General features: G+C 43.1%; 1 protein-coding gene across 6 annotated transcripts in view; it reads right to left on the minus strand.

Annotated features, from left to right (window-relative positions):
* The window catches only part of LOC125901746 (glutamate receptor-interacting protein 2-like), a 438,014-nt gene that overhangs the window by 137,945 nt on the left and 276,618 nt on the right, over nucleotides 1-23,451 (minus strand). The window contains exon 1 of one of the 6 annotated variants that reach the window (XM_049598159.1): nucleotides 7,828-7,906. The exons of the other annotated variants lie outside the window; for them this stretch is intronic. Coding sequence (XP_049454116.1) covers nucleotides 7,828-7,876 — 49 coding nt within the window. The 5' untranslated portion in view covers nucleotides 7,877-7,906. Of the gene's footprint in view, nucleotides 1-7,827; nucleotides 7,907-23,451 lie in introns of those variants that run through there. 6 annotated transcript variants of the gene reach the window in all.

Consider the following 23,451-nt stretch of genomic DNA (forward strand, 5'->3'; position numbering starts at 1 on the left):
AGGAAGCATTTGATCATAGGCACGTGTGTATGTTCATGAATGCCAATCAATTGTAAATCGACAGCGCGCTCCCGCTAGTCAGCAATTAGCATGAATAGCCAGTGACCACCATATATGGAGGTGATAATTACCATGGACAGGTGCATCCTGTCCAGCTGTGAAGATGCTACAAACAAAGAAAGAGCGAGAGAGTAAAAGACAAACTTGTCTGATGCTGAGATTGAAGTTATTTTGGGTGAAGTGGAGTTGAGAGAACATATTTTATTTTCCTCTGTTAGTAGTGGTGTGACAGGGACAGGTAAATTAATAGCCTAGAGGAAGGCAACAGGTGCTGTTAACTCTGTTTCCTCTGTTGTAAGAACCATCCAAGAAGTTAAACAAAAAAAGGGTCGATATGAAACTTGATGCAAAAACAAAAAGGCACACAAACTGCCAGGGGAGATAGCAACATGCCTCCAGTGGAGCAGTCAACAGCAAACTCAGAGGGTACGATGATGTAGGTGTTATATTAAGTGTTAAATTGCTGTACATTCTGACAGCCATCGCTGATAGCATAGTGTTTGGTCAGTAATGTGGGTCTCACAGTCTCGCCACTCAAACAGACGATACATTTGTGGAGTTCTCTCCTGATTGAATCAAGTGGGAACAAAATGTCAGACATGTAAAAACAAATGTATTAATTCCATTCACATTTTAAGAAACTTAATCTGGAGCTTAAATATAAAAAATGCCGACAAATGTAGCTGAATATGTTTTATTTCTAATATTTTGTCATGTTTAACTTTAATGTTTCAAAAGTATCTGAGTATTGTGAACGTAACAGAACTTAATATGAATTAAAATTGTATTTTCTAATAATAACAAAGGGCTATGGAGCTCTTTCTGAGTAGGTCCCTATTTGTTCAGGCAGTGCATGAGGATGCACGTGTGATGCAAAACACATTTCTACCAAGTGTTTTACATTTTTCAACTCATACTAAAGTAGTGGTAACAAGCCAAGATATGCAGCATTGCGCTCGTCATTTCGTAATCACCTACAAAAAGATCGGAGCTACTAACATACTGATGAATGCCGAAATACACGTTAAGTTCCTTCTGTGAACAGTTTACACAAAAATTCATTCTGCTCACATTTCAGGAATGAGTAATGTGTAAGATACAGGGCGATTTAGTGACATGTAGTGGTGAAGATTACAGAGCGCAACTAGCTGAAACTTCTCACAGTTGAGCGCTGTCTCACTCCGGCGCTTGGGCAGTGACTTGTGGAGTCAGAAACCAACAAAAAAAAGGTGTCCTTTAACGTCAGCATGATGCACGGCTGGTTGCCATTATAGCTTAATGGTGCACGGCAGCATCAAGGGGAAACGTGGCAGGACAAGGACGGAGGCTAAGGTGGCGAAAGTCCGACTGGAGGTGTGGTGGATGGGTCCAACAACACCTACTTTCATCCAGGGGAGCGGTGTTTGCGTGTTGTATCGACGCAAGGCCTTTATTTTGAACGACACTATATGTAAATGTTAAATTTCCTGTGAAAATGGAAGTGTATCTTGAAAGAGGAAAACTTCACGCAGTGTCCCAGAACGTTAACAACCAATGCACCCAGGGTACCTTGCAGGTTGTGTCTGGACGTGGAAAGTCCATGACCAAAAGGTTAATATGTGACGAGGTCGGAGTGAGGATGTGTTGCCCAGTTAGAGATCCTTCAGTGGTCATTGTTCAGGTGGTTTTCACCAGGAGCTGAATTATCGGAAGAGGTCTCTGTTATTATCGCAACACTCAGCATATTGTAAATTGTTTAAAATCACAAAAATAATGTATCATGACAACATCACGATAAAATCGTAATGCAGGGCCTTGTATGATTCCTCCACTGAAGTCAGTCATTTGTGCCTTCTTGATACTAAACTCAAACAAAATTCAGGCAGTGTAAAATGTTTCATAACTCACATTTTAAAAGCACATCCATGAATGAATACGTTATCGCTTCTGCATCAAAAACTTGCCATCTCCTAAATGTCACTTACAACAACTCTGACTGCAGATTTGGATTTGAAAAGGTTGAGATCTCCACAAAAAGTCAAGCTTCACCTTCAAGCTTGTTCCCTCCTTAATTGTTTCTGACAGATTGGAAAATCCTGTCAGAAAAAAGTATACACTTTTCTGAAGCGTAATCTGTTTCACACTGCAGAGTTGAAAGTGTGTGAAGGATCATCTCACCTCCACAGAGCCGCTCCCAGGGGGAAACCCTACACAATAAAACTCTGCTGAAACTCGGGACGATGATGATAGCGATACTCATCTGTACGTATATGAAATTATAGATCAAAACGCCACATTAGACTCGACTTGCAGATACCCTGTGAGAACAGAGGCAGAGCACGCGGCGCTGCACTGACAGGGCTCCCAGTGGACGGCCGGCTAATCTGCAGAACAACCATCAGCTGCCTGCAGAGAAGAAACGCCGGTTTCAAAGCCACCATTGCTTAGTCATTCCCTGAGGTTGGGTGTGTAATAGGTTTGATGTGACTTCACAGGCAAACCTGCAGGTCCTGGAATTATTAAGCTTCAGAGAGACTTTGACTTGGTGGAAAAAAAAAAAAAAAATCACAGGCAGGCAACCTGTAGCCCCTGCAGCACTACACGGCAGAGCGGCAGCATGGACCGATACCAGCTTTTGCAGAATGACTAGAGGGACTCGCTGTTTTTTGAGACTGAACAAAGGAACATTTCTTACTCGGAGCAGCGTGGTGACACGGAGTGAAAAAGGGTTCAAGTTCTTGCTGTTGGCAGGGGAAGAACTTAACGAGACACTGAACAGCTGACCTTCTGATCCTGATCCTGATCTCTGACCTCACTGTGGGGTGTCTCATCTACGACATCACAGCGCATATGTTTGTTTAAAAGTCCTGTAAACAGCCGATGGTCAAGATTTCTTTCCTTATTTATTTATTTATTTATTACAATATTTTTTTTTCACCACAAGCAAGTGCAGTAACGAGCTGTAGATTTTTAATACCTTTTTAATATATAGAGCATTCTACAGTGTCATGGGGGGAAACAGTGATAGATACATCATTTCTTGTTGTTCCCAGGTCGAGATTAATTCACAGAGGTGACAAAGCCTTTGCAGTCAGAGCTCTGCGACTTTGGGGTGACCTGCCAGAGGAGATCAGGGCTGCAAACTCACTCTCATCTTTTAAGTCACTACTGAAAACCTACTTAAAACTGACTCTCTGTGATTTTAACTGTGTGTTTTACTCTGTTATGTATATTCTGTTTTTATTGCTTTTTTCATGCTTTATTTGCTTTGTCTTTTATTTGGTTTTGTAGAGCACTTCATACCTGTGTTCTGACAGATTCTTTATAAATAAAGTTCATTATTATTATTATTATTATTATTATTACAGAATTATAGTAAAGTTTTAATGTCAATTTCATCCTTAAAAAAACATATATTCTGTACTATTTCAACTTTTTTTTCTCAATCTCATTTCATGTTTCATTTTTAATAATGTAGGAAAATAAGTAAGGAACCAAACTGGGAACCAAAAAAATCCAAATTTGCCCGATCTGTTTTAAAAACAGAAAAATCCTGTGTTGATTTTAAAACAATGATAAAACGTCTGGCAGCACAAGTGACTGTGTTTGAACATGACTCACTTTAAGGGACTGTTCTTTATTTTTCAGAGGAGGTAGAAGATATTTTTCCTTAAGTCTCCCTGAGTGACTGGCAGGAACATGACCCTCCCTCCACCATAAATTAGTTATTAGGTTTTTAAAACTCTTTAATGTCTAAAAGTTAAAAGTTGGAGACAAAGTCCTGGGGTTTAAAAAATCCTGCTGGTTGGTTCGCGCAAACAGTTTATTTTTGGCCAAATTTTAAATGACATTTTAAGTGATTTTGATGAATTATCTCTTCTCTGTTCTCTCTATCTTTTTTTGAGCTTCTTTTTTTCCTGATGGAAGAGTTAATTGCACATGATGTGTCTAAAGACTGTCGGAAATTTGAAAGTTATAACTTTAAAAAAAGAAGACGACATCCTGGAGTTGAAAGGATCCTTAATTTTTCACTTTTGTCGCGTATGCTGATTAGTTCGTGCAAATCTGTCCAAATTTTAAATGAAGAAGAAGAAGATATACTTTATTAATCCACTAATCACTCTGTTGATGATGATAATTTCTGTTTTCACAGTTTCTGGTTATGATAAATCATAATCATAATCATTTTGCCTTCCAAACCCACGTTTTCTTTAATAATCTGGAATCTGGAGATGAATTCTCCTCAGGCAGTCACGGCCCTGAACTTTGACCTTTTCATCATAATGTCACTGATCTTTAGTGAAGCTTCCTGTCCTCTGTCAATCTAAATGTCACAAAGGCGAGTCCTCACCATCACGCACATTCTATATACATGTACGTGTGAAACTCTCAGACGTTAAAGCTACAGTTGTTAACTTTTACAAAAATATGTCATATTTGCTAAAACTGTCACTTTATCTCGACAGTCGTACACGAAACAGTCTCAGAGAAAAAATCATGTTCCTCTTCCTCCTCCTCATCGTGCTTTTAATGGCATTCGCGGGTGTAACCGATAGTGTCTAGTGATGAGTCTTGATGAAAAGACCAAGACCGGGATATCTCTGAAGGCCATCTCCATTTATCCTTGTAAAGCCCTCACTCATCACTGTACACTTTATTCCAGGGCTGGTCGGCCATCTTTGACCTTTCGTAGGCTCAGTCGCTGGTATTTGTTCATTCATAAAGTCACACTCCCTTCATACATTTGTGCTTTGATTGAACATCTGACTGTAGCGACAGTCTGAAGACTTAGTTTTGTTGTCTGTTCCTCGTGCTCGGACGGAGCTGGGACAGAAAGCTTTTATGTGCTCTGCTCCTCTCACTTGGAATAACCTTCAAAAATATTTGAAACATGAATTGGTCTCTGCCTGTCTGAGGATTTCTTATTGTGTTGTTGTTTGACTGTAACTTTTTGTATGCTGCTGTCTTGGCAGGTCTCCACTGAAAGAGAGCGTTGATCTCAACAGGACTTAGGACACGCAGGTTAACTGGTGACTCTAAATTGTCCGTAAGTGTGAATGTGAGTGTGAATGGTTGTCTGTCTCTATGTGTCAGCCCTGTGATAGTCTGGTGACTTGGACTGGTGAACAATGGGACGTGCCTGGAACACCTCTAACAGGTAGATCCTGTTCAGATGCCCGAACCACCTCAACCGACCCCTTTCGACGCGGAGGAGCAGCGGCTCTACTCTGAGCTCCCTCCAGATGTCTGACCCTATCTCCCTATCTTACTCTGTCTCTGAGGCTGAGCCCAGCCACCCCTTGGAGGAAACTCATTTTGGCCGCTTGTATCCGCAGTCTTATTCTTTCGGTTATTATTTCATTCTGCCATTTTTGTAAAAATGAAAGAGTGATTCCAGAGAGAAGTAGACAGAGGGGTCTACAGTCTGTGTTTGAAGGATATATCCAGGATGTCAAACTGACTCAGCAGCAACAACAGGTTAAAAAGACAAAGATAGTTAGAAGCTAAAGCCGAACTATAGGCTACAGATCACAGTGTAAAAGTGAACCACCACATCACTGCTGATCGCCACACAAGACAATGAATATAAAGGGAAACTCTGCTGATATTGAACCAGCTGTGTGGCATCACAGTGTGTGCACATGAACGTGTTTGGCTTCAGCCCTGTGCTGCCAACCAGGAAGCCAAACAACGTCCATCTGCACACACTGTAATGCTTATAATCATTACAAAGCAAAAGCAGCATGTGTATACATTCAGTAGGCTATATCTTCAGTAGCTAGCTAGCTAACCCTACACTTTTCAGGGTTTGGGTTTGGAACAGGGAAGAAACGTATATCTTTTTCCAACCTCTCCAGGTAACGAGTATCATTAATACACGACGTGCCCCAGGCACAACATTTAGCTCCACATCCACAAAACCAGCCTGAAAATGAAGGAAATCTGAAACGGCTGCATTAGAGTCAATGGAGCACAGCTGTGTTGGTGTCGGACCCTGGTCTGAGCTGGCCCAATGCTACGTTATGATTGGCCAGTCTGCGCCCAGGGACTTAGTGAAGGGATTGACGTTCTAGCACATGTCATTAGAAACACACACATTATCTGTCTCATGGACTACTGTCTGGATAAAGTGACAGATTTTGCAAAGAAGTTATTTCTTATAAAAGATTCCAACTTCAGCTTTAATGTGTGAACACCAGTGGTGCAGCTCTGAAATCTTTATCTCTGGTCTTCCATTTTTTTGTGGTGATGAAGTTGCAGATTCAGTGATTGTGGAAGTCACAGTTTTTAGCACAGACAGATCAAACCCACTGCAGTGAAATGTCACTTCTGTTCTTCTCAGCTGTCACAAGTCTCTCTGGATAATCTGGCTTCTATATGTCACAGAGAGACATCCATCTTTTGAAACATACCAACCTGTGACACACATCTGCGCATTATTAACGCCAAAACAGACGCAGTAAACATGACAGTGATTTATTCCCTGCTTGAACTCTCACTTCCTGCGGGTGCTCACAGTGTTAATATAATCCCATGGCGGGCTGCAGTGCGCCCTGACAGGCGATAGGCGGCGTTTTGTCCCCATTTGCCGACTTTTCCACTGCGTCTCTAGGCCTCACTTCAAAGTATTAGATCCCCAAATTCATAAATAAATCAGCAGAGGAGGGAGAGGGGGGAAAACTGCACATCTCTGCTACAAACACAGGCAGAGGCGGCTGGAGGAGCGCCACATGCACACGGTGCAATCAGCACAGCTATCGTCAGAGAAACGCAAGATTATAAAGGAAGGAAGAGAATAAAACTCCTGAGAGGCCACTTTAAATTGATGGTTGAGCTCTCACAGCAACACCACATTCCTCTGGGAAACAACATGACTTAATATCATGAAGATAAAACAAAAGACGCATTTTAAACTCCAATTAAAACACCATACATGCCATATATAACACATGAGCAGGCCACTATTTAATAACTGAGTGACTTCTGAGAACAAAAGTCCAATATGGCGCGCCATCAATTCAATTAATCCCATAATGTCAGCGCAATTAATCACAAAGCGCTGCCAAAGGCATTGCAAAAAACATTTTTTAACCTGCTTAAACAACAGCATTTAGCACAGAAATGCCACTTTATAGCATATTATTGAAAAGCACTCGTCAAATTCATATATGAGAAATGATTTGTGTGAAAAATGAAAACAAGACAAACATTTAAATTACTATTTAAGAGGATAAAAGCGCACAAACATGCGCATAAACGTCATTAAACCCATAATTTAACAGTGGAATCACAGTAAAGAAAGCATGCATAACTTATTATAATTCATCAGCAGCTTAAAAACGCTAAACAGGACTTTTTTGCATATTCTGGGGGCGGAGGAGGAAGAGGAGGAAGAGGAGGTGGAGGTGATGACTTTAACCTAACCGGTACCCACAAAGGTAAAAGACCGCTCTCTCCAAACACCGCTCCTCCTGTCTGATGACTGACACACACACACCCGCCGCTGTCCGTCAGTGTGAAGTCAAACACGCGGCTGATGGGAATATTCCCGCCCGCAACAAAAAAAAGCATCAAGTACAAGAGAAATCAATCACACGATGATCGATGGCAACAGACGTGCAGGAGGAGGGAAAGTAGCCTGCAGCCGTTTGGGAACTGCAAGTTGCAGCAATAAGCGCAAAAACAGTGAAGTGATGAGAAGAGTGATGAAGAGGAACAAATGCTGTGTGTGTGTGTGTGTGTGTGTGTGTGTGTGTGTGTGTGTGTGTGTGTGTGTGTTTATTTTACCTTTCTGCAGCAGCAGCCTTCTTTTCAATATAGCCTGAAGAAAAAGCATTTTCCCCCACACCGGTTCCAGACTGGATGGATTCTCTCCTCATGGAAGAGCAGAGGAGGAAGAGGAGGCACAACTTCTGTCTGCGTGCACCTCTCTCTCTCTCTCTCTGCTCCCCTCCCTCCCTCTCTTCCTCACCCTCCTCCTCCTCCTCCTCCTCTCTCAAAGGGACCCCCTCCCAGATGACACCAGCTGAACTGTAGGCTGCCTGTGTGCTGCTGTGTTTTAATGCTCCTCAGAAGAAAACAGGAATAAAAAGCCGTCTCTATAATCGACTTTAATCAGGTCTGTTCTCAGTCTGGTGCTTCCAGTCTGCTTCTGTTCTGACAGAGCTGATATTCGTGTTTTCACATGTTCTCCTCCTCGTTTTCTTTATGCACTAATTTAATTACAGCATTCTCTCCTCTCTTCCCCTCTCCCGCTCCCACTTTCTTTCCTGATTATGCAAAAAAATTGTAGCTCAAAGCCTTCGGGACTTTTGATGCCCTAGTTTTTTTTTCTTCAGAGTCTGTGTCTTGTGGGCCTGCATGTGTATGTGTAGCAGGTCTGTGTGTGTGTGTGTGTGTGTGTGTGTGTGTGTGTGTGTGTGTGTGAGGCTGTCGAAAGTGTAGCCAAAAGATGAAAGCTTCCCACACTGAAACCCACCAGATCATGACTTATTTCTTGGCTCCCCTGTCGCTTGGTGATCATAAGGTGACCGATGTCGCTTGAAGTGACATGAAACCAAGAAATGCTCTCTCCTTCAACACACAAATTCGTCCCATCATCCATCCATCCATCCATCCATCCTACGTAGCCAATGAATACTCCAGTGTCGCTCAGTGTGTACAGGAGCCGGAGCAGGAGTGTGTCTCAGCATATATTGAGCAGAAGGCACAGAGACATCCAGCACGGGTCGATATCTCAGGGCTAAAGTTTGCAACTACAAAAAAAATAGCAAGCAATAAGTTTGATGGAGCGCCACATTGTGCAGAGCCTGTTTAGCTGTACGTGAGATATTTCACCCTGAAATACAGACTTGTCTGCGGGGTGAAAAGCTCCCATAAAGATACACAGTGCGGTGCAGTTTGTAAGTATTTAGACAGTTTTGTTTTAGGTTGGAAACAAAGCAATGATAAGGAAGTGCTGACTCGCAGCTTTAATCAGAAGGTGTTTACATCCACGTTGGATGAAATGTGTAGAAAGTGCAACACTTCTAATACACACCCTGGTGGGTAAAAGGGGTTGCGAGCCCAACATTGTTCAGCCATAATCAATGTGAACACCCCCAAACTCTCTCAAAGCTGAGTGTCAGCAATTTAACCTCCGAGTCAGTGTTTCATTTCACATCCTGGAGTGCATGGAGCCAGTTTAATGAGAACATTTCACTGTGGTGGATACTTCTGGAACGCACTGTTGTAGGTTAACATTTTAGGTCCTTTAGGGTCATGAAGTCACGTTTAGGATCACCTTCTGGTGTGGATTACTTTAATACACGCGTCACCTCTCAGTGACAGCTCACCGTCTCCAAACTGTAGTTGGGAACACGCTGGCTGATTAGCATTCATTTAGCTCGGCTCATTATTAGCTGGTAACTAGCTTAGTGTAATTAGGTTCATTTTATCTACTCAAAATAGATTAAGTGTAGAAAGTTTCTTTTTACCAGACAATGAGTTTTTAAGGAGATGTAGTTTACCTTGACATGTTTCGACTGTCATTTCAGTCTTCTTCAGAAGCGTCATCTGACATGCGTCATGACGTGTCTTTATCAGCTGGTAGTATCCCAGAGGTGTGACCAGCCTGGCAATCCGACAGATTTGCCAGGCTGGTCACGCCCCCCGCCGCCCGGTGTTCTTTGGAGGAGAGAGTCACGACAGGACGTCTCACAAGATCACAAAAAGAAAAAGCAGAGCAGGTGAACCTAAAATCAGCCGTATCAGATCACTGCAAAAGAAATAATCATGTCATGGACGGGGACAACGCAAAAGTCATCGGATCGGAAAGCAACAAGTTCAAACGTCGGATCAAGGAGGCCATAGAGATCAGGAGGCGGGCCAGGGGCACCATCAACCACGATGAAGGGGCTTCATGCTGTCACACACCTGGGACTCTCTCCTCCAAAGAACACCGGGCGGCGGGGGGCAATCTGACAGATTTGCCAGGCTGGTCACGCCTCCAGGATACTACCAGCTGATAAAGACACGTCATGACGCACGTCAGATGAGGCTTCTGAAGAAGACTGAAGTGACAGTCGAAACATGTCAAGGTAAACTACATCTCCTTAAAAACTCATTGTCTGGTAAAAAGAAACTTGGTAGCTTCTTTCGGACCACAAACAATAATCACGGCCTTCTCCTGAGGTTAAACAGCCCTGAGTTGATCGAGACACTTATTTCTGCTGGCTATCATCACTCTTTGCCGCCTGCCGTCTGCACCATGACACACTCGAGACAAAGCTGCTTCCCTACACATGCAACGAAGCACACGTCACACACTCTGAGGTTACCCACAAGCCCACCGCCCTTCAAGAGTAAAAAGCACCACATCATTTCCTGCAGTTATTTAGCCCCCGGATGTGTTTTTTTAGTGGTCTGTCAATGGGGATAGTGCAGTTGTTCTCTACCAAGACGTCGCTGCGTTTCCTACCAGCATAGTGCCACGAAAAGCTTTTGTCCTTAAACATAACCGCGCGTTCACCACGGCATTGTTAACAATATGAAGAAGCATGAAGTGTCAACGTATCAGCCACTTTAGCTCATGTGCAGCGCCTTGGCAGGAGGGTTCATCCAGTACTGTTTCAAGGTATAAGTCTTACACAGATTATTTTGTAGTAAAGCGGCCGATTCACAATATTTTGCACAATGTTCAAAATCTTCAAATATAACCACAATAAGTTTTCATTGTTTTTAAAGAGAGCTGTATTTTGGTCAGGGTGGGGACGTCTCTGAGGCAGCATTTTACGTGAAGTCGACCACTCACTGTTCTGAAACCTGGCACATCTCAGTTGCACAGTGCTTCAATAATAAGTGTGCAAAGTCATCCAGTGGGCCGGATTGGACCCTTTGACCAGCTGGTTATGTTGACACCCCTGTGCTGCATGATGACATATCCGTGGTTTACAGAAACAAACAATGCCAACGTTTATTTTGGTGACTGGGCCAGACTGTGAACAAACCATACAAACATGCATTGTCAACCGATTGCCAATCCCCTCTCCAGACAAACTCTGCATCAAAAGATACCAGTCCAGTTTGAAATGAGTCACTTTGCCACCCAACACATTTCACAAGTCCTGAGTTTGAGATAAAGAAAGACACAAAGACCTACAGGGCTAAATACTGAACTTCAGCACCATGGACAGCAACTACCAACCCAGAACTGACCTCAATCATTTCCTTCTCTCACTAAACGCTACTTCGGGTCACAGAGAGGTGAAACCAAAATATCTAAACATATGCTGAGCAGTGGGCAGAGGGCAAGGCTACACCCTGGACAGGTGGCTGGTCCCTCACATGGTTAACACACACACAGGCTAAACCCTGATGTACCGACTCAGAAACTCTCTGCTGAGTCCACAGGGGCTTAGAACTGTGTCACTGCACCATCAGCAGGCGCTTAAAGCCTCTGGTGAGAACTTAAGGAGGCTTCCGTGTAGATTTTTTACAGAGTCTGCAACCCTGTACACTTTTTAGAGTTAATTGCCCATAATTTAGACGGTGCAATGATAGCTGCATTCAAAAAGTTCAAACACAGCAAAGACTGAGGGCAAAACTGAATCTTCAGACAACTGTGTGCAGAAAAGAAGAAAATCAAGTAGGGCTGCACAGTTTATTAAAATGGACCTTCATCATGATATCATGCGCGATAAACGCATCACAAAAGGCTGCTTTAACTGCAATAATTAGTACATTTACATGTGTCATGCATTCACATGCTGCATGTCCGTGTATTTGACCAATCACATGGAGCCCCACAGCCCGAGATGCCCAGATGTAGATGCGATTGTGAACAACCAATCCATGATGAAACAGTGGCGTTGGGTGACTTTGCTGAAAGTATTTCTCATGTCAAAGAAAACTTGTGTCTGTGTTTTTGTTTTGGTGCTCTGCACAGATCTGACACCTGTCCGCCGACCCACCTGTTCTCATCCCGGCTTTCTGAAGTTTGATGCACAGCCATTTCCTTGTAAAGGTGGCTGGGTGGCACGGAGGCGCCCAGGTACTGCCAGTGGACAATACCCTGGTAGCCATAGGACTCAGCTCAATTCTGGCTGAGCGCTGACTTATTCGGCTGTGTTCCAGCTTCATGGTGCCAAATGTGAGCCAGCTTTGGCCCGTTTAACTTTTACTAAGTCTGGTCCAGATGTAGGTATTACAGACACGGACCTATTTCGGCTGACAAACAGCAGGCGGATGAATTGGCAACCACCGCCAAATGGGTCCTGGTCTGTTGATGGTTGCCAAATCTGGGCCCAATTAAGCTTTGTAAACATGGGACTATTCCGGCTAAGACACGGCTGCCAGATAAAACAGTGGCCAGCACCAGAACAGGCTCTGGCCCGTTGGTGGTTGCCAAATCTGGGCCGACCGGATATGGCCCGATTTATTTCTTATAGCATGCCAACTTTGGGCTGAAGTCGGGCCGGATCGTTTTTGATAAGTGCCCAGTGCTGGCAGTGTCTGCAGCTGGAATCAGGCCAGGTGATTTGGCCCAATTTTGGGGCGTCATTCATGCCGAGTCTCAGCCAAGTCGGGCAACCGGACGCGGCCTGGCTAATTTCACCCCAAATGCCGAGCTCAGTCTGATTCTGCACTGTCGTTTGGCTACCTTGGGTGTATTCACAAAATACACCCAAATTTACATCATATGTCTAAAATTACTAACAGCATTCCTGTCATCTTACGTCTCAAGGGCCACTGTGACAGCAGATGCTGCATTTATTCATGTCACTGACGATGACGCTTTAACATCCAGGGGATGTACCTTGTGTTTTTGTTTTTTTACCTTGATAATACATTGTGATAATGTGATTATGCTACTGACTGATAGTATGGTGTCTCATGTCGAATATGACCCAATGATGTTTTACTGTCCTCAAAATGTGCCCTGTTAAAAAAACATTTTTACCAGCAGCTGCCATTTCCTTACCATTAACATCATATATGTCACACGGGACCAGTTGTTTTGGTGTTGTTTCCTGTTTTCTTGATAATCTCAGTGAGGGAAAAGAAAAAAGAAAAACTCAGAACAAAAGAGAATAAGCATATTTCTCAAAATGTTGAGCTAACATTTGAAATGAAATTTATACAGTAACTTATTTAACTTTTAATAGATAATAATAAATTATCCATAGAAATTCTATTTGTATGGGATTATTCAAATATCACATCTGATTTACTTGATATCAGGGGGATGATTTTGGTGCTCAAGATGAGACATTTGTATAATATTTTGTATAACAGACTATACATTGAAGTTTTTTTTTTTCCTTTAACAACACACATAACATGGTTTTGGTTTAGGCAAAAGAAGCGTAAATGGAAAAAAGAACAGGGTTTTGTCTTTGCATTCATATTGGAAGTAGCCTCACGTCACCAGGCTCTTCACGTACGGGGAAGAGCCTGGTTTCCATTCACTCTGAATTTTGTATGGATTCTGGTTCCGGTCTAGAGAGTGGATCCAGAATTCACCAAATTCACCAAAGTAAAACTTTAAATTCTGCCACACCATCAATTTACAGTAAAAGAAAAAGGTTAACTTAATGGCTTGGGGCTTTTCTTGTAAATTATATTCTTTAAATTAAAAAGTTTCACCGCATTTTTATTAGCTTGGTGCTTTTATTTTGATGGAAAGACGCATCCATCAAATTCCGGATCCTGTCTCTCTCGCCCTGGTTCTGGTTCCTTACCGAAACGGCCACTAAACGGCCCCAGACTATACGGGAAGTGAACATCAACCTCCTGGGTGAGAGTCAATGATTGCTGGACCCATTCACTTCCCCTCCCACCCTCGCTAGAAGGGTGGGAGGGGAAGTGCATGGAAGTCGTTTGCTGGAACTGCAAACGACCACGTTTATGTCAACGTCAAAGGACAGCTTGCTTCCTTTAAGTCACCGCCCAAGCGCTGGTGTTCAATGTGTTCAGAGTGACACCAGGATGCCAAAAACACAAACTTTGGTTGGGAGCCTCTCAAATGACCACCCATGGGTCCCGGGAACTCACTACATTGAAAACCTTTCGACACTGCATTTAATTTGTCTTTATTCTCTGTGCTATGGTGCTATTCATTGTCTGAGGTCTGTGTTAGCAGCATGTACCTGAAGCAGAAAGACACTAACACTGTATACTTCAATATCTATTTATTTATCAGGAGTCATATCCTTGTCTCAGTAAGTCCTGTTTTAATAACATGCATGTCCAAGCCATGTGGTATATTTATGTACAGCACAGTAGCGTTGTTGTTCCCAGGGGCATTATGTGATTTGCTTTTTTCTGTCCTACAGCATTTAGAGTGTTCGCCCCGTCCTGCAGTCTCCTAAAATACCTGCCACCAATAAGTCTGAGAGTCTGGAGGTCACACTTCATCTACACACTCTCAAACTCTTCTGTAGGGCACCCACTGCCAGCCCTCTGCAGTCTGAGAACAATACATGTCTACATCCACACGCTTGTACACTGCCAAGCGATTGGTACAAACAGCACACAGCCTTCTTCATCCCCGAGCTGTCAAACAGTGGAAGGCTGCAGTTGCACCAGGCAGCTCGCAGGCATGTGAAACTATAAAGCAGGCCATTGCAACAAACAAGTGTTTTCCATAAACATCGCCTGGGTAACTTAAAGGTTAAAGAAAAAGAAACTAAAGTCACCGGGCTTGTGTTTTTCTACATGTGGAGGCACTGCTGCGCTCGGCTGCAAGAACTGTCACAGAGAGAAGTTTCATAAGTTTCTGTCTCGGTAGAAAAATCGTTTTATGTCTTCATGTGTCAGCTGAAATATCTGAGGTGAGGAGAACACAAAACACAAAAGCTACCACAGAACATTTGGATTTGATATCCACCACTGCTCACAGTGACACATTATAAAATCATGGATTGTGCAGTATATAAAAACAGAGCACGGTGCGTTAAAGGTAAATGTGGCTGGTGAGAGCTTTACAGTGTAGAGCTCCTACATTTTAGAAATACTGAACAATGTATCCGAGGTACTGTATTCTATTTTCACCAGTGTTATGTGCAGCATTTAAAGGTGCTGTACGTAACTTTTTAGGATGTGGCGTTATGAGCGCCTTGCCTCTTTCAGCACCCAGTTTGCAACACTAGCTAACGTTAGTTGAGAAATGGAGACCACTTGTGTCAACAAATGACCGCCACCCACAACAACACACAGCCCACATATGCTGTGTTTCTGATATACACACTCAGAAACTGACCTCACTTCAGTGGCAACTTGAATTCAGCCAGAACAAACAGAGCACTGGGGGTCTAATGCCGGGTCGCCCTCTTGACCCCTGAGTCCCCGCTGGCCCACGCACTGCTGCTGGGGTTTGCACCGGCTGAATTCGAGGTACCACAGTGGAAAAGGTCCGAGCTGCTGTCTGCACCCCTCCTGGGGAAGTGGTGTCTTAAGGCCATGGATGTATTGGCAGAGCTGGATCCAGCACTGAACACCACAATCATTTCTATGAGACTTGCTCATGAAGCCAAAATGGTTCAGCCATCATGTATAAAATTACTTGGACAATATCGACACTGTTCCCACACTGTGTGGCCCATAGAGCAGGGACACGGAAGGCTTAATGGCAGCCAAGCGCCATGGCCGAGTGTCTTACTTACACTAGCTGAATGGCTAACTTACGATTTAGTGCTCCGCTAAATTAGGGACCGAATGGATCAAATCCTGAAAGTGAAATGAGTCATTTCGTGGGGTTTGTGATGCTCAAAAAGATTTACACTGAAAACACTGATTTACAACTTTCTCGCCATGTATATGCTGCTATGTGGTTGGCTCAGATGTGAAAGAAAATAATTGATAATAAGAGTCGACACATTCTCGCTCCAACCTTGTCACATGGCAACATTTGGTCATGGACTTTCCACATTCAAAATATGACGTGCAAGGTACCCTGGGTGCGTCGGTTGTTGACGTTCTGGAACACTGTGTCAACTTCAGCCTGTTACATGCATTGACGCAATGCGTTGGTACAACACCACAAACTCACGTTTTTTTTCCTTCGACAACAAGCACACATGGTTACATTTAGCCAACACGTGCACGTGGTTGGGTTCAGGAAAAAAACCAACAGAATCTGGCTTTACAATCATATGGGAAGCAAATACCAGCCTCCTGGATGAAAGTTGGTGGTTGCTGGATCCATCCGGGTCCATGTCATTGATCTGACAGCCCACTGGCCCGACAGCCCGTTGTTCCGATATGTGATTATACTAGGCTATACTGTATATGTGTACCATAGAGGATCAGCAAACGCAACAAAAGTAGGCTACTGGTCGAGATACAAGTGTCATAGAGAGGAGAGAATGAAACACCATAACCTGCTGTTATTAACTCTGGGGTCGGGGTTGTGTGGGGAGCTCTCCGCGGTGCTGAACGGCTCCTGGCGGGCGTATTTCTGCCTTGATGGTGCGCCGCGACCGGCTCTGGGTCAGCTGGGAAAGGCTTGAGGCAAAGCAGGCTCACGGCTTATGTGTTTGTCACTTTCTTTTTCATTTTAACCCACACCATGATCTTTTCCTGACCCTAACCAAGTGGTTTTTGTGCCTAAACCTAACCAGACCTTAACCACAGGGCATCATGATGATTTCGGAACAACGGGACTTCGGAACAATGGGTTTAATATGGTTGCAACAATGGGATGTCGGACCAGTGGGCAGTTCCCGATCCATCCACCACCCCTCCCACCTGCCCTACTCAGACTTCCGCCACCTTAACTTCCCTTCTTGTCCGACTGCATTTCCCCCTGATACCACCGGGCGCCATTATACACCAACTATGATCAACCACATATCATGCCGATGTGAAAGGACGGCTTTTTTCATCTGTGTCTAACGCTGGAGGTCACTGACCAAGCACCAGTTTTCGACAACTTCAGAGTGAGACCAGCTTGTTTCTTTTCATACCACAAAAGCATAAAAGAATATAAACAGGAAGTAGCTTGACATTGAAATTGTGCAGAGGAAAGTCAGGTTGTGGAGGCCAGTGGGTGTAAGTCTAGCAACATGGTTCAACTCTCACTCTCACTTTCCAGTTCATCTCAGTGAAGTTTTGAGTCTTAAACTGTCTATTTGCCAGAACTGAACCATTATCTCACATCATGTGCCTAACATGCTGCTGAGTACAGTGTGTTAAAGTTTCACACAGTCTTCCCCTGGTGGAGGAATCTAATGTTCTCATTATAACTGTTCACCACACAAACTCTGTGTCTCAAAGTTTTCACTCATTTCACAAACTCTTGTGAGACGTAATTGCATTTTATTCCACCCTTGGTTCAATCCATCACTCTCCTGCCCCGACACACTCCTCCATCTGAGACTCTACTCCAACCATCACTGTCCTTACAAGTGTGTGTGGTGCAAATTTATTAGACATGAAGGGATGAATGATTTGTGCCTCAGGGTCCTTCACACTTGGCATGCTTTAGGTGAGGAGGCTGTGGGTGTCCGCAGGTAAGAGATAAGATGAAGACCTTGGAGATGATGTAGTGTCTGTGTGGACGGTTAAAGAGGCTCAACTATTTCTGTGTTTAGATTGTTTTGTGAGTTATTATTGTAGCCTAATGAATATTTTTGATATTGTTATACACCAATAACACAAATGATTTAATCCGACGCCACCAGCAGCTGAATTGCTTAAAAATTAACACGTAGATGAATCAACACTTCTTCTTACTCAGTCTTAACAAAACCATTATAATCTTCACAGAGTTGGTGTTTGTTGCAGCAATATTGCATTAGCTTCCTGTGTGATGTAATCAAATCAATTAGTCTACCGTGTGCCCCGAGCCCAAGTTGTTGTTTTCAATCCCAATTGCTAATTTCCTCAATTCTTTTCAATTAAAGTCAGTGGATTTCAACTGAAATATTTAACTTGCAGCCGGTCGCAGAGGCGCTGTCACCAAGAGAAGTCCCAGAAAAAGTTCTCCCCATCTGAGGGAAAAAGGTCTTTTCATCTTTTCCTGTGTCAACAGCGAACCATTTGAAGTGAGCAGTCCTCCGAGAGAAAGGATGTGGAAGTCTGCTGGCACTGACTCCTGCTGTGTGTTTTTTTCCTCATCTCTCGTCTGCTAGACGAGAGCGTGACCTCAAACTGCACGCTAGAAATTGGCAGTTTGATGTTTTCGCTCTCTCTCTCTCAGTCGCTTATGTTGAACATAACTTAAGAATGTTTCTGTGAATTATTAAGGTGTGCTCCTCACATGGGTGTGCACATGGTCCACAAGACATGACAATAAATGTCTGAAGAGGGGATCGACCCAACTATCATTTTAAGTCTGATTCAGGCTGCTAGTTTGGAGTCAGTCTGCTGAATCAAAACATTTGACAGTTTTTTTTTCTACAACACTGTCGTTAAGACGAGATTTAAATACACTGAGAAAGGGAGAAATATATTAAATTCAGAATAAGTCGTTTCACAGATTCATAAAGTTTACACACACAATGTCCTGAAAACATTCTGGCTAACAAGACGTTAGACGCAAGAGAGAAAAAGGACAGCATGCAGGCACTGTAATTACTGATAAATATATGAATCTTGCGTCCTCTATGTTCTGTTCGTATCAGTACTGTCAGCATTCTTCAAACTTTCACAAAGAGCTTCAACGAGAAAGCTTCTGAAATTCTCATAATCTACGATCCACACATTCAAATCAATGGGCCAATATTTAGGACAGGCTTCTATTTAGGACAGGCCTTTCATTCCTTTCACACAAAAATGTTGCTCAGTCACATTTTTGTTATTTAAACCAGTATGAATATTACCTTTATAAATAATAGGCTTCAGATAAAATATCAATTATGAACCATTCTTTCAATCGAACTCCAACAGACAGAGCATCAGACAGAGAGAGAGTTACAGCACTCTGCATATCGACACATATCACTTTATCCTGTTGAAACAATCCTCACAACTTGGATTCATTGATATGAAAAACCGTTTTGATTCTTTTGATCTGAGGACCTGTACTTTCAGAAAATCAACAACAGATCAAACACGAGCTTTGTAGCTGCAAAAAGTTGTATACAGCATTAATTCAGTCACACAGTGAGCAAGTAGGCCTACAGGTGAGTAAAACAAACCAATCCTACACGTCTGTGAATTCAAACATCACAGATGTGAAGCAGGACATTCACAAAATACATTAACTTCCCAGTTCTTCACATGTAGTGGACATGGTGAACAGAAATGTGTTAACAGGACCTGATTTAGTTCTTTGAGCTCCACAGTTCCAGTGACTACTAGACTAGAAAATTACCCACAACGTACAAAACTCTATGTTTATGCTATAAACTAATGGCACACTTCAAGATCCAGTCAGCATCTGGTTAATTAGCTTAGGGCACATTCACACCAGGATAGTCCGGGGGACTCAGTTTGATTGGGCGAGGAATGCTGAAAAATTTCACACCTTCATTTGGTTCGGTTCACTTTCACACTGCACTTTTTAAAGTGGACCAAACCACCTGCACAACGTCACGCAGCTACAACAGCTGCTCGTTTGGGGGCGGTATTGCCCGAAATGAACACTGGAAGGAAAAAAGCATGAGGAAGAAGAAAACCCGGCTCATTAATTGGCCAGGACCAAAAACGGAAATCCATCCCCTTCAGCCGGCTTGGTCACCACAAAAACACCAAACACCCAAATGCACTGCGCTCTATGTCACTTCCACTCTCTGGTCCACTTACTCTCTTTGGATCGCTGGATAGTTGGTGCGATTCCCACTGTAAGCAAACCACACCAGGGTTCACTTGTAAGTGAACTGAGACCCCCAATTTTCAAGCAGATCATGGTTTGCTCGTTTGGTCTGCATCAGAGTTTGAATGAGCATTCACACCACTCCAAACATACTGAACTATCCGTGGAAGCGGACCAGAGTTTGTTTAAAGCAGACCAAATAGCAACAACATGTCCTTAAACATGTTCAGGAGGATTTTATTTTTTTTGCCAGAATAAATGTTGGCATGTGCATTTCTGCAAACCACCATTATGTTGCATTTGTACATTTTAATATAGCAGATATGTTGAAACTTTTGGTTAGGTTAGGCATGAAAACTACTTGGTCATGGTTAGAGAAAAGATCATGTTTTGACCTAAAATACCAGCTTTGTGTGGCGCTATCCTGGCTGGAAATGCAGCGATATGTCTGTAAAAATCAACTGCCATTTGTGTAACTATCTGCGATGGAAAAAAAACAAGAGGTTGCTAAAAACACCGACGTTTGGAAGCCAAAAAGCTGCTGAAAACACAACAATGACTTGCCAAAAGACAAACTATTTTGTTGTTTGTTGGTACCGAACAGTGGTCTGCAGCTTGGCAGGCATCATCACACCATCGACCATCTCCTCCACCTCCCAGCGACAAAGTCAGCTCATATACTACGTCACCTCAGAAACACTGATGATACGTATGCCAAAATATACAACTGTAACCTATCTGTGGTTTGCAGAAACATTCAATGCCAACGTTTTTTTCTTGCGACTGAGCTGTTATTTCTTCGATGCTCATTCCTCTCATCCTCGGACAGCTGAAGCAAACACACGCCTCCTGTTTCACCGCATAACAATCAGCCTTGATCAGTAACATTCAGACTGGCAGCTGCAGACTGTAGGATACACAACAGGTGAGCTAACTGGTTAAGCTGCTGCAACAGTCACGTCAGAATCATTATCATTCCTCGATGCTGTCGTCTTCATGCTCATCATCACCATCACGACAGACATCGATGAACACTGGATAAAACCTGCGTACATTTATTCACCATCAGGTCACCGTCTTAAAGACTTAAGGCATTATTTTCACCATCAAAGTCATTAACATGATCGTAGTCACAGTAATTAAAAGCTGTCTCATGACTCCTAACACAGCCTTCATCTTTTTATATCTCTGATGCTGACGTCTTCTCCACAGAAGAATATTTTTGAGCTGTCCTGCCGCTGACCCGTTCTTTGAGACATGGCTCAAACTCACTTGGATATGGCTGACACATCAGTTTCAAGATGAGATGAAACAAGCACTCATGTTTATTTCATGTAGTCAAACATGCTTGTCTTTCACCAAGGTGTTTCACCAAGAGGTTCTATGTAAATGTAAAGGTTTGCACAGAGTGGAAAAACTGACAGAGCCCGCTCAGCTGACTGGAAGACAAACAGATTTGGTCCAACATTGTCTTTTATCACTAAAAACTGTTTGGTTGTTTTTTTGTCGTTTGCTGCTCCCACAACATCCATACATGGCAAGTATAGTTCACCTAATTAATGGTTACAGACTGTTCTCATGCAACACATTCTCACTCCGACCTCGACACGTATCGATGTTTGGTCATGGACATGCCATGTCAAGATATGTCGTGCAAGGTACCCTGGGTGTGTTGGCTGATGATGTTCTGGGACGCCGTGTCAACTCTTGCCTGTTACATGTATTGTCTGTTTCCAAAATACAATTCAAAATACAGATTGCATACAGTCTCTTTCAAAATAAATGTCATGTACAACACCACAAATTGGCATTTTTTGTCCTTCAACAACAAACGCATGTAATTCTATTTTACCAACACACCTGTGGTTAGGTTTCAGAAAAAAGAACAAGGTTTGGCCTTGCAATCTAATGGGAAGCAAACACTGGCCTACAAACTGAAAGTCAGTGGTTGTTGGACCCGGGACCCTACAATACCAGAGCAGCAACACACATTGGTCAAGCGGAAAGTTGGTCACGTGCCCTCTAGTGGCGGGACAGCGTGTTGCATATCTGACCAAGAACTGACTGAACTTCAGTACTGCTGCATTGCTGCCGACCAGGAATTCTTGTGCGTTTCCAAAGTCAAGCAAACCTATAAGCATAATGTACCGTAATAGGAGCATCAGTGACCCGTTTACAGGTTAAAAAAGGTTAAAAAAAGGTTAAAATAAACAAATTATAAGCATGACTTAATATGACCAAGACACCTAAAAGTAAAAACAAGGCTGTTTTCATCAATTTACAAGCAAGTACGCGTCAGACATACTGTCAGTGAATGGGTTTTCTGGATGGGAAGGTAATGCCCTCATGCCCCACTAGAGGGCGCGTGAGGCTTAACTTCAGCATACCACAGGAGTCAACGGAAGTGTCGTCACTCTGGTATTGCCAGTGTGAAAGGACGGCTTTATTTGTTGGTGCCTGATGCCAGAAGTCATTAACCAAGCGCCAGAGTTAGATTACTTCAGAGTGAGACCGACTTGTCTCGTCCACTATTCGTACGTTTTCGTTGAAAAGTAATACAAAGAAATTTGTTCATAAATATGTTGGTTATAATTCAAGCCTGCAATCACATAACCAATGCACTGACAGGAGTACAGAAGGAAGCGGCCCCTCCAGGAGGCAGGTTGGGGTGGTGGATGGGTCACAAACTCAGGACTTTCCCAGGACTAGGGATGTTCCTGGCAACTAATGTCCCTGTTGACTAAACGAAAGTTTTAATTAAGACTAGTCGACTAGTCTAAAAAAGGGAAAAAACAGTCAAAATTTAGCACAAATTATTATTAAGTGTTTGAAACATTGTCCCAAAAAACACTGTGTGCATTCAGAGCCCTCTGAAGCCTTTAATCACAATCAAAATCAGCAGCATTTAGAATCCAACAACCATGTTGGATTCTAAATGCTGCTGAAGAACGAGACACTTTGCGCCGTGTGGTATGAATGTGAACATGACGGCGACTTAGTCAAAAGTTAACCTCTAAAATAACATCTAAAATAAATAAACTGCCTCTGAAATGTGGGGCACATTGAACCTTGAACCCAATTTCCCACCGTGCTGTTGTAAAACTCCAGTCTACTCGAGCGTTACCGCGGGGAGAGGGACTGCTGTCTGACGGCTCTGTAGCACCCACTAGCGGTGGGCGGCTGCATGACAGTTAGCGGCCTTGTACATGAATAAAACACTAATTGGTTTAAACAACTAATATTTCTGGTGCCGACTAGCGAGGTGGCAGACGTTTAATCGTTGACACATCTAATCGTGTGCATCCCCACCCAGGACACTGATGTTCAGACCCGTGTGAACTTTCTACGCTTCCACAGTAACTTTACTCTCCATAATCTAAACTCTGTCAAAATTCATGGGATGCTAATGTATAGGACATCATAGATACACCATGAGATCATAAGATATCAGGGCCTGGCTACCTTGTGGTTGACAAGTTACTACCAAGGCCATGTCTACCCTTCACTCGTCCACAGCTCCACCCTCTTGTTCAAATATAGTCACTTCCAGCTCAATATGAACATTAAACCTATGGGAGCCCAGGCTGCAGGCAAACGGTCTCTATCTCAGACGCAAACCCTCTGTCAGTGAAGCAGAGCTGTGAGGTTTACAAATCCCGCAATGACATTATGGT

The sequence above is a fragment of the Epinephelus fuscoguttatus genome, linkage group LG1 (assembly GCF_011397635.1).
Source record: "Epinephelus fuscoguttatus linkage group LG1, E.fuscoguttatus.final_Chr_v1".
NCBI lineage: Eukaryota > Metazoa > Chordata > Actinopteri > Perciformes > Serranidae > Epinephelus > Epinephelus fuscoguttatus.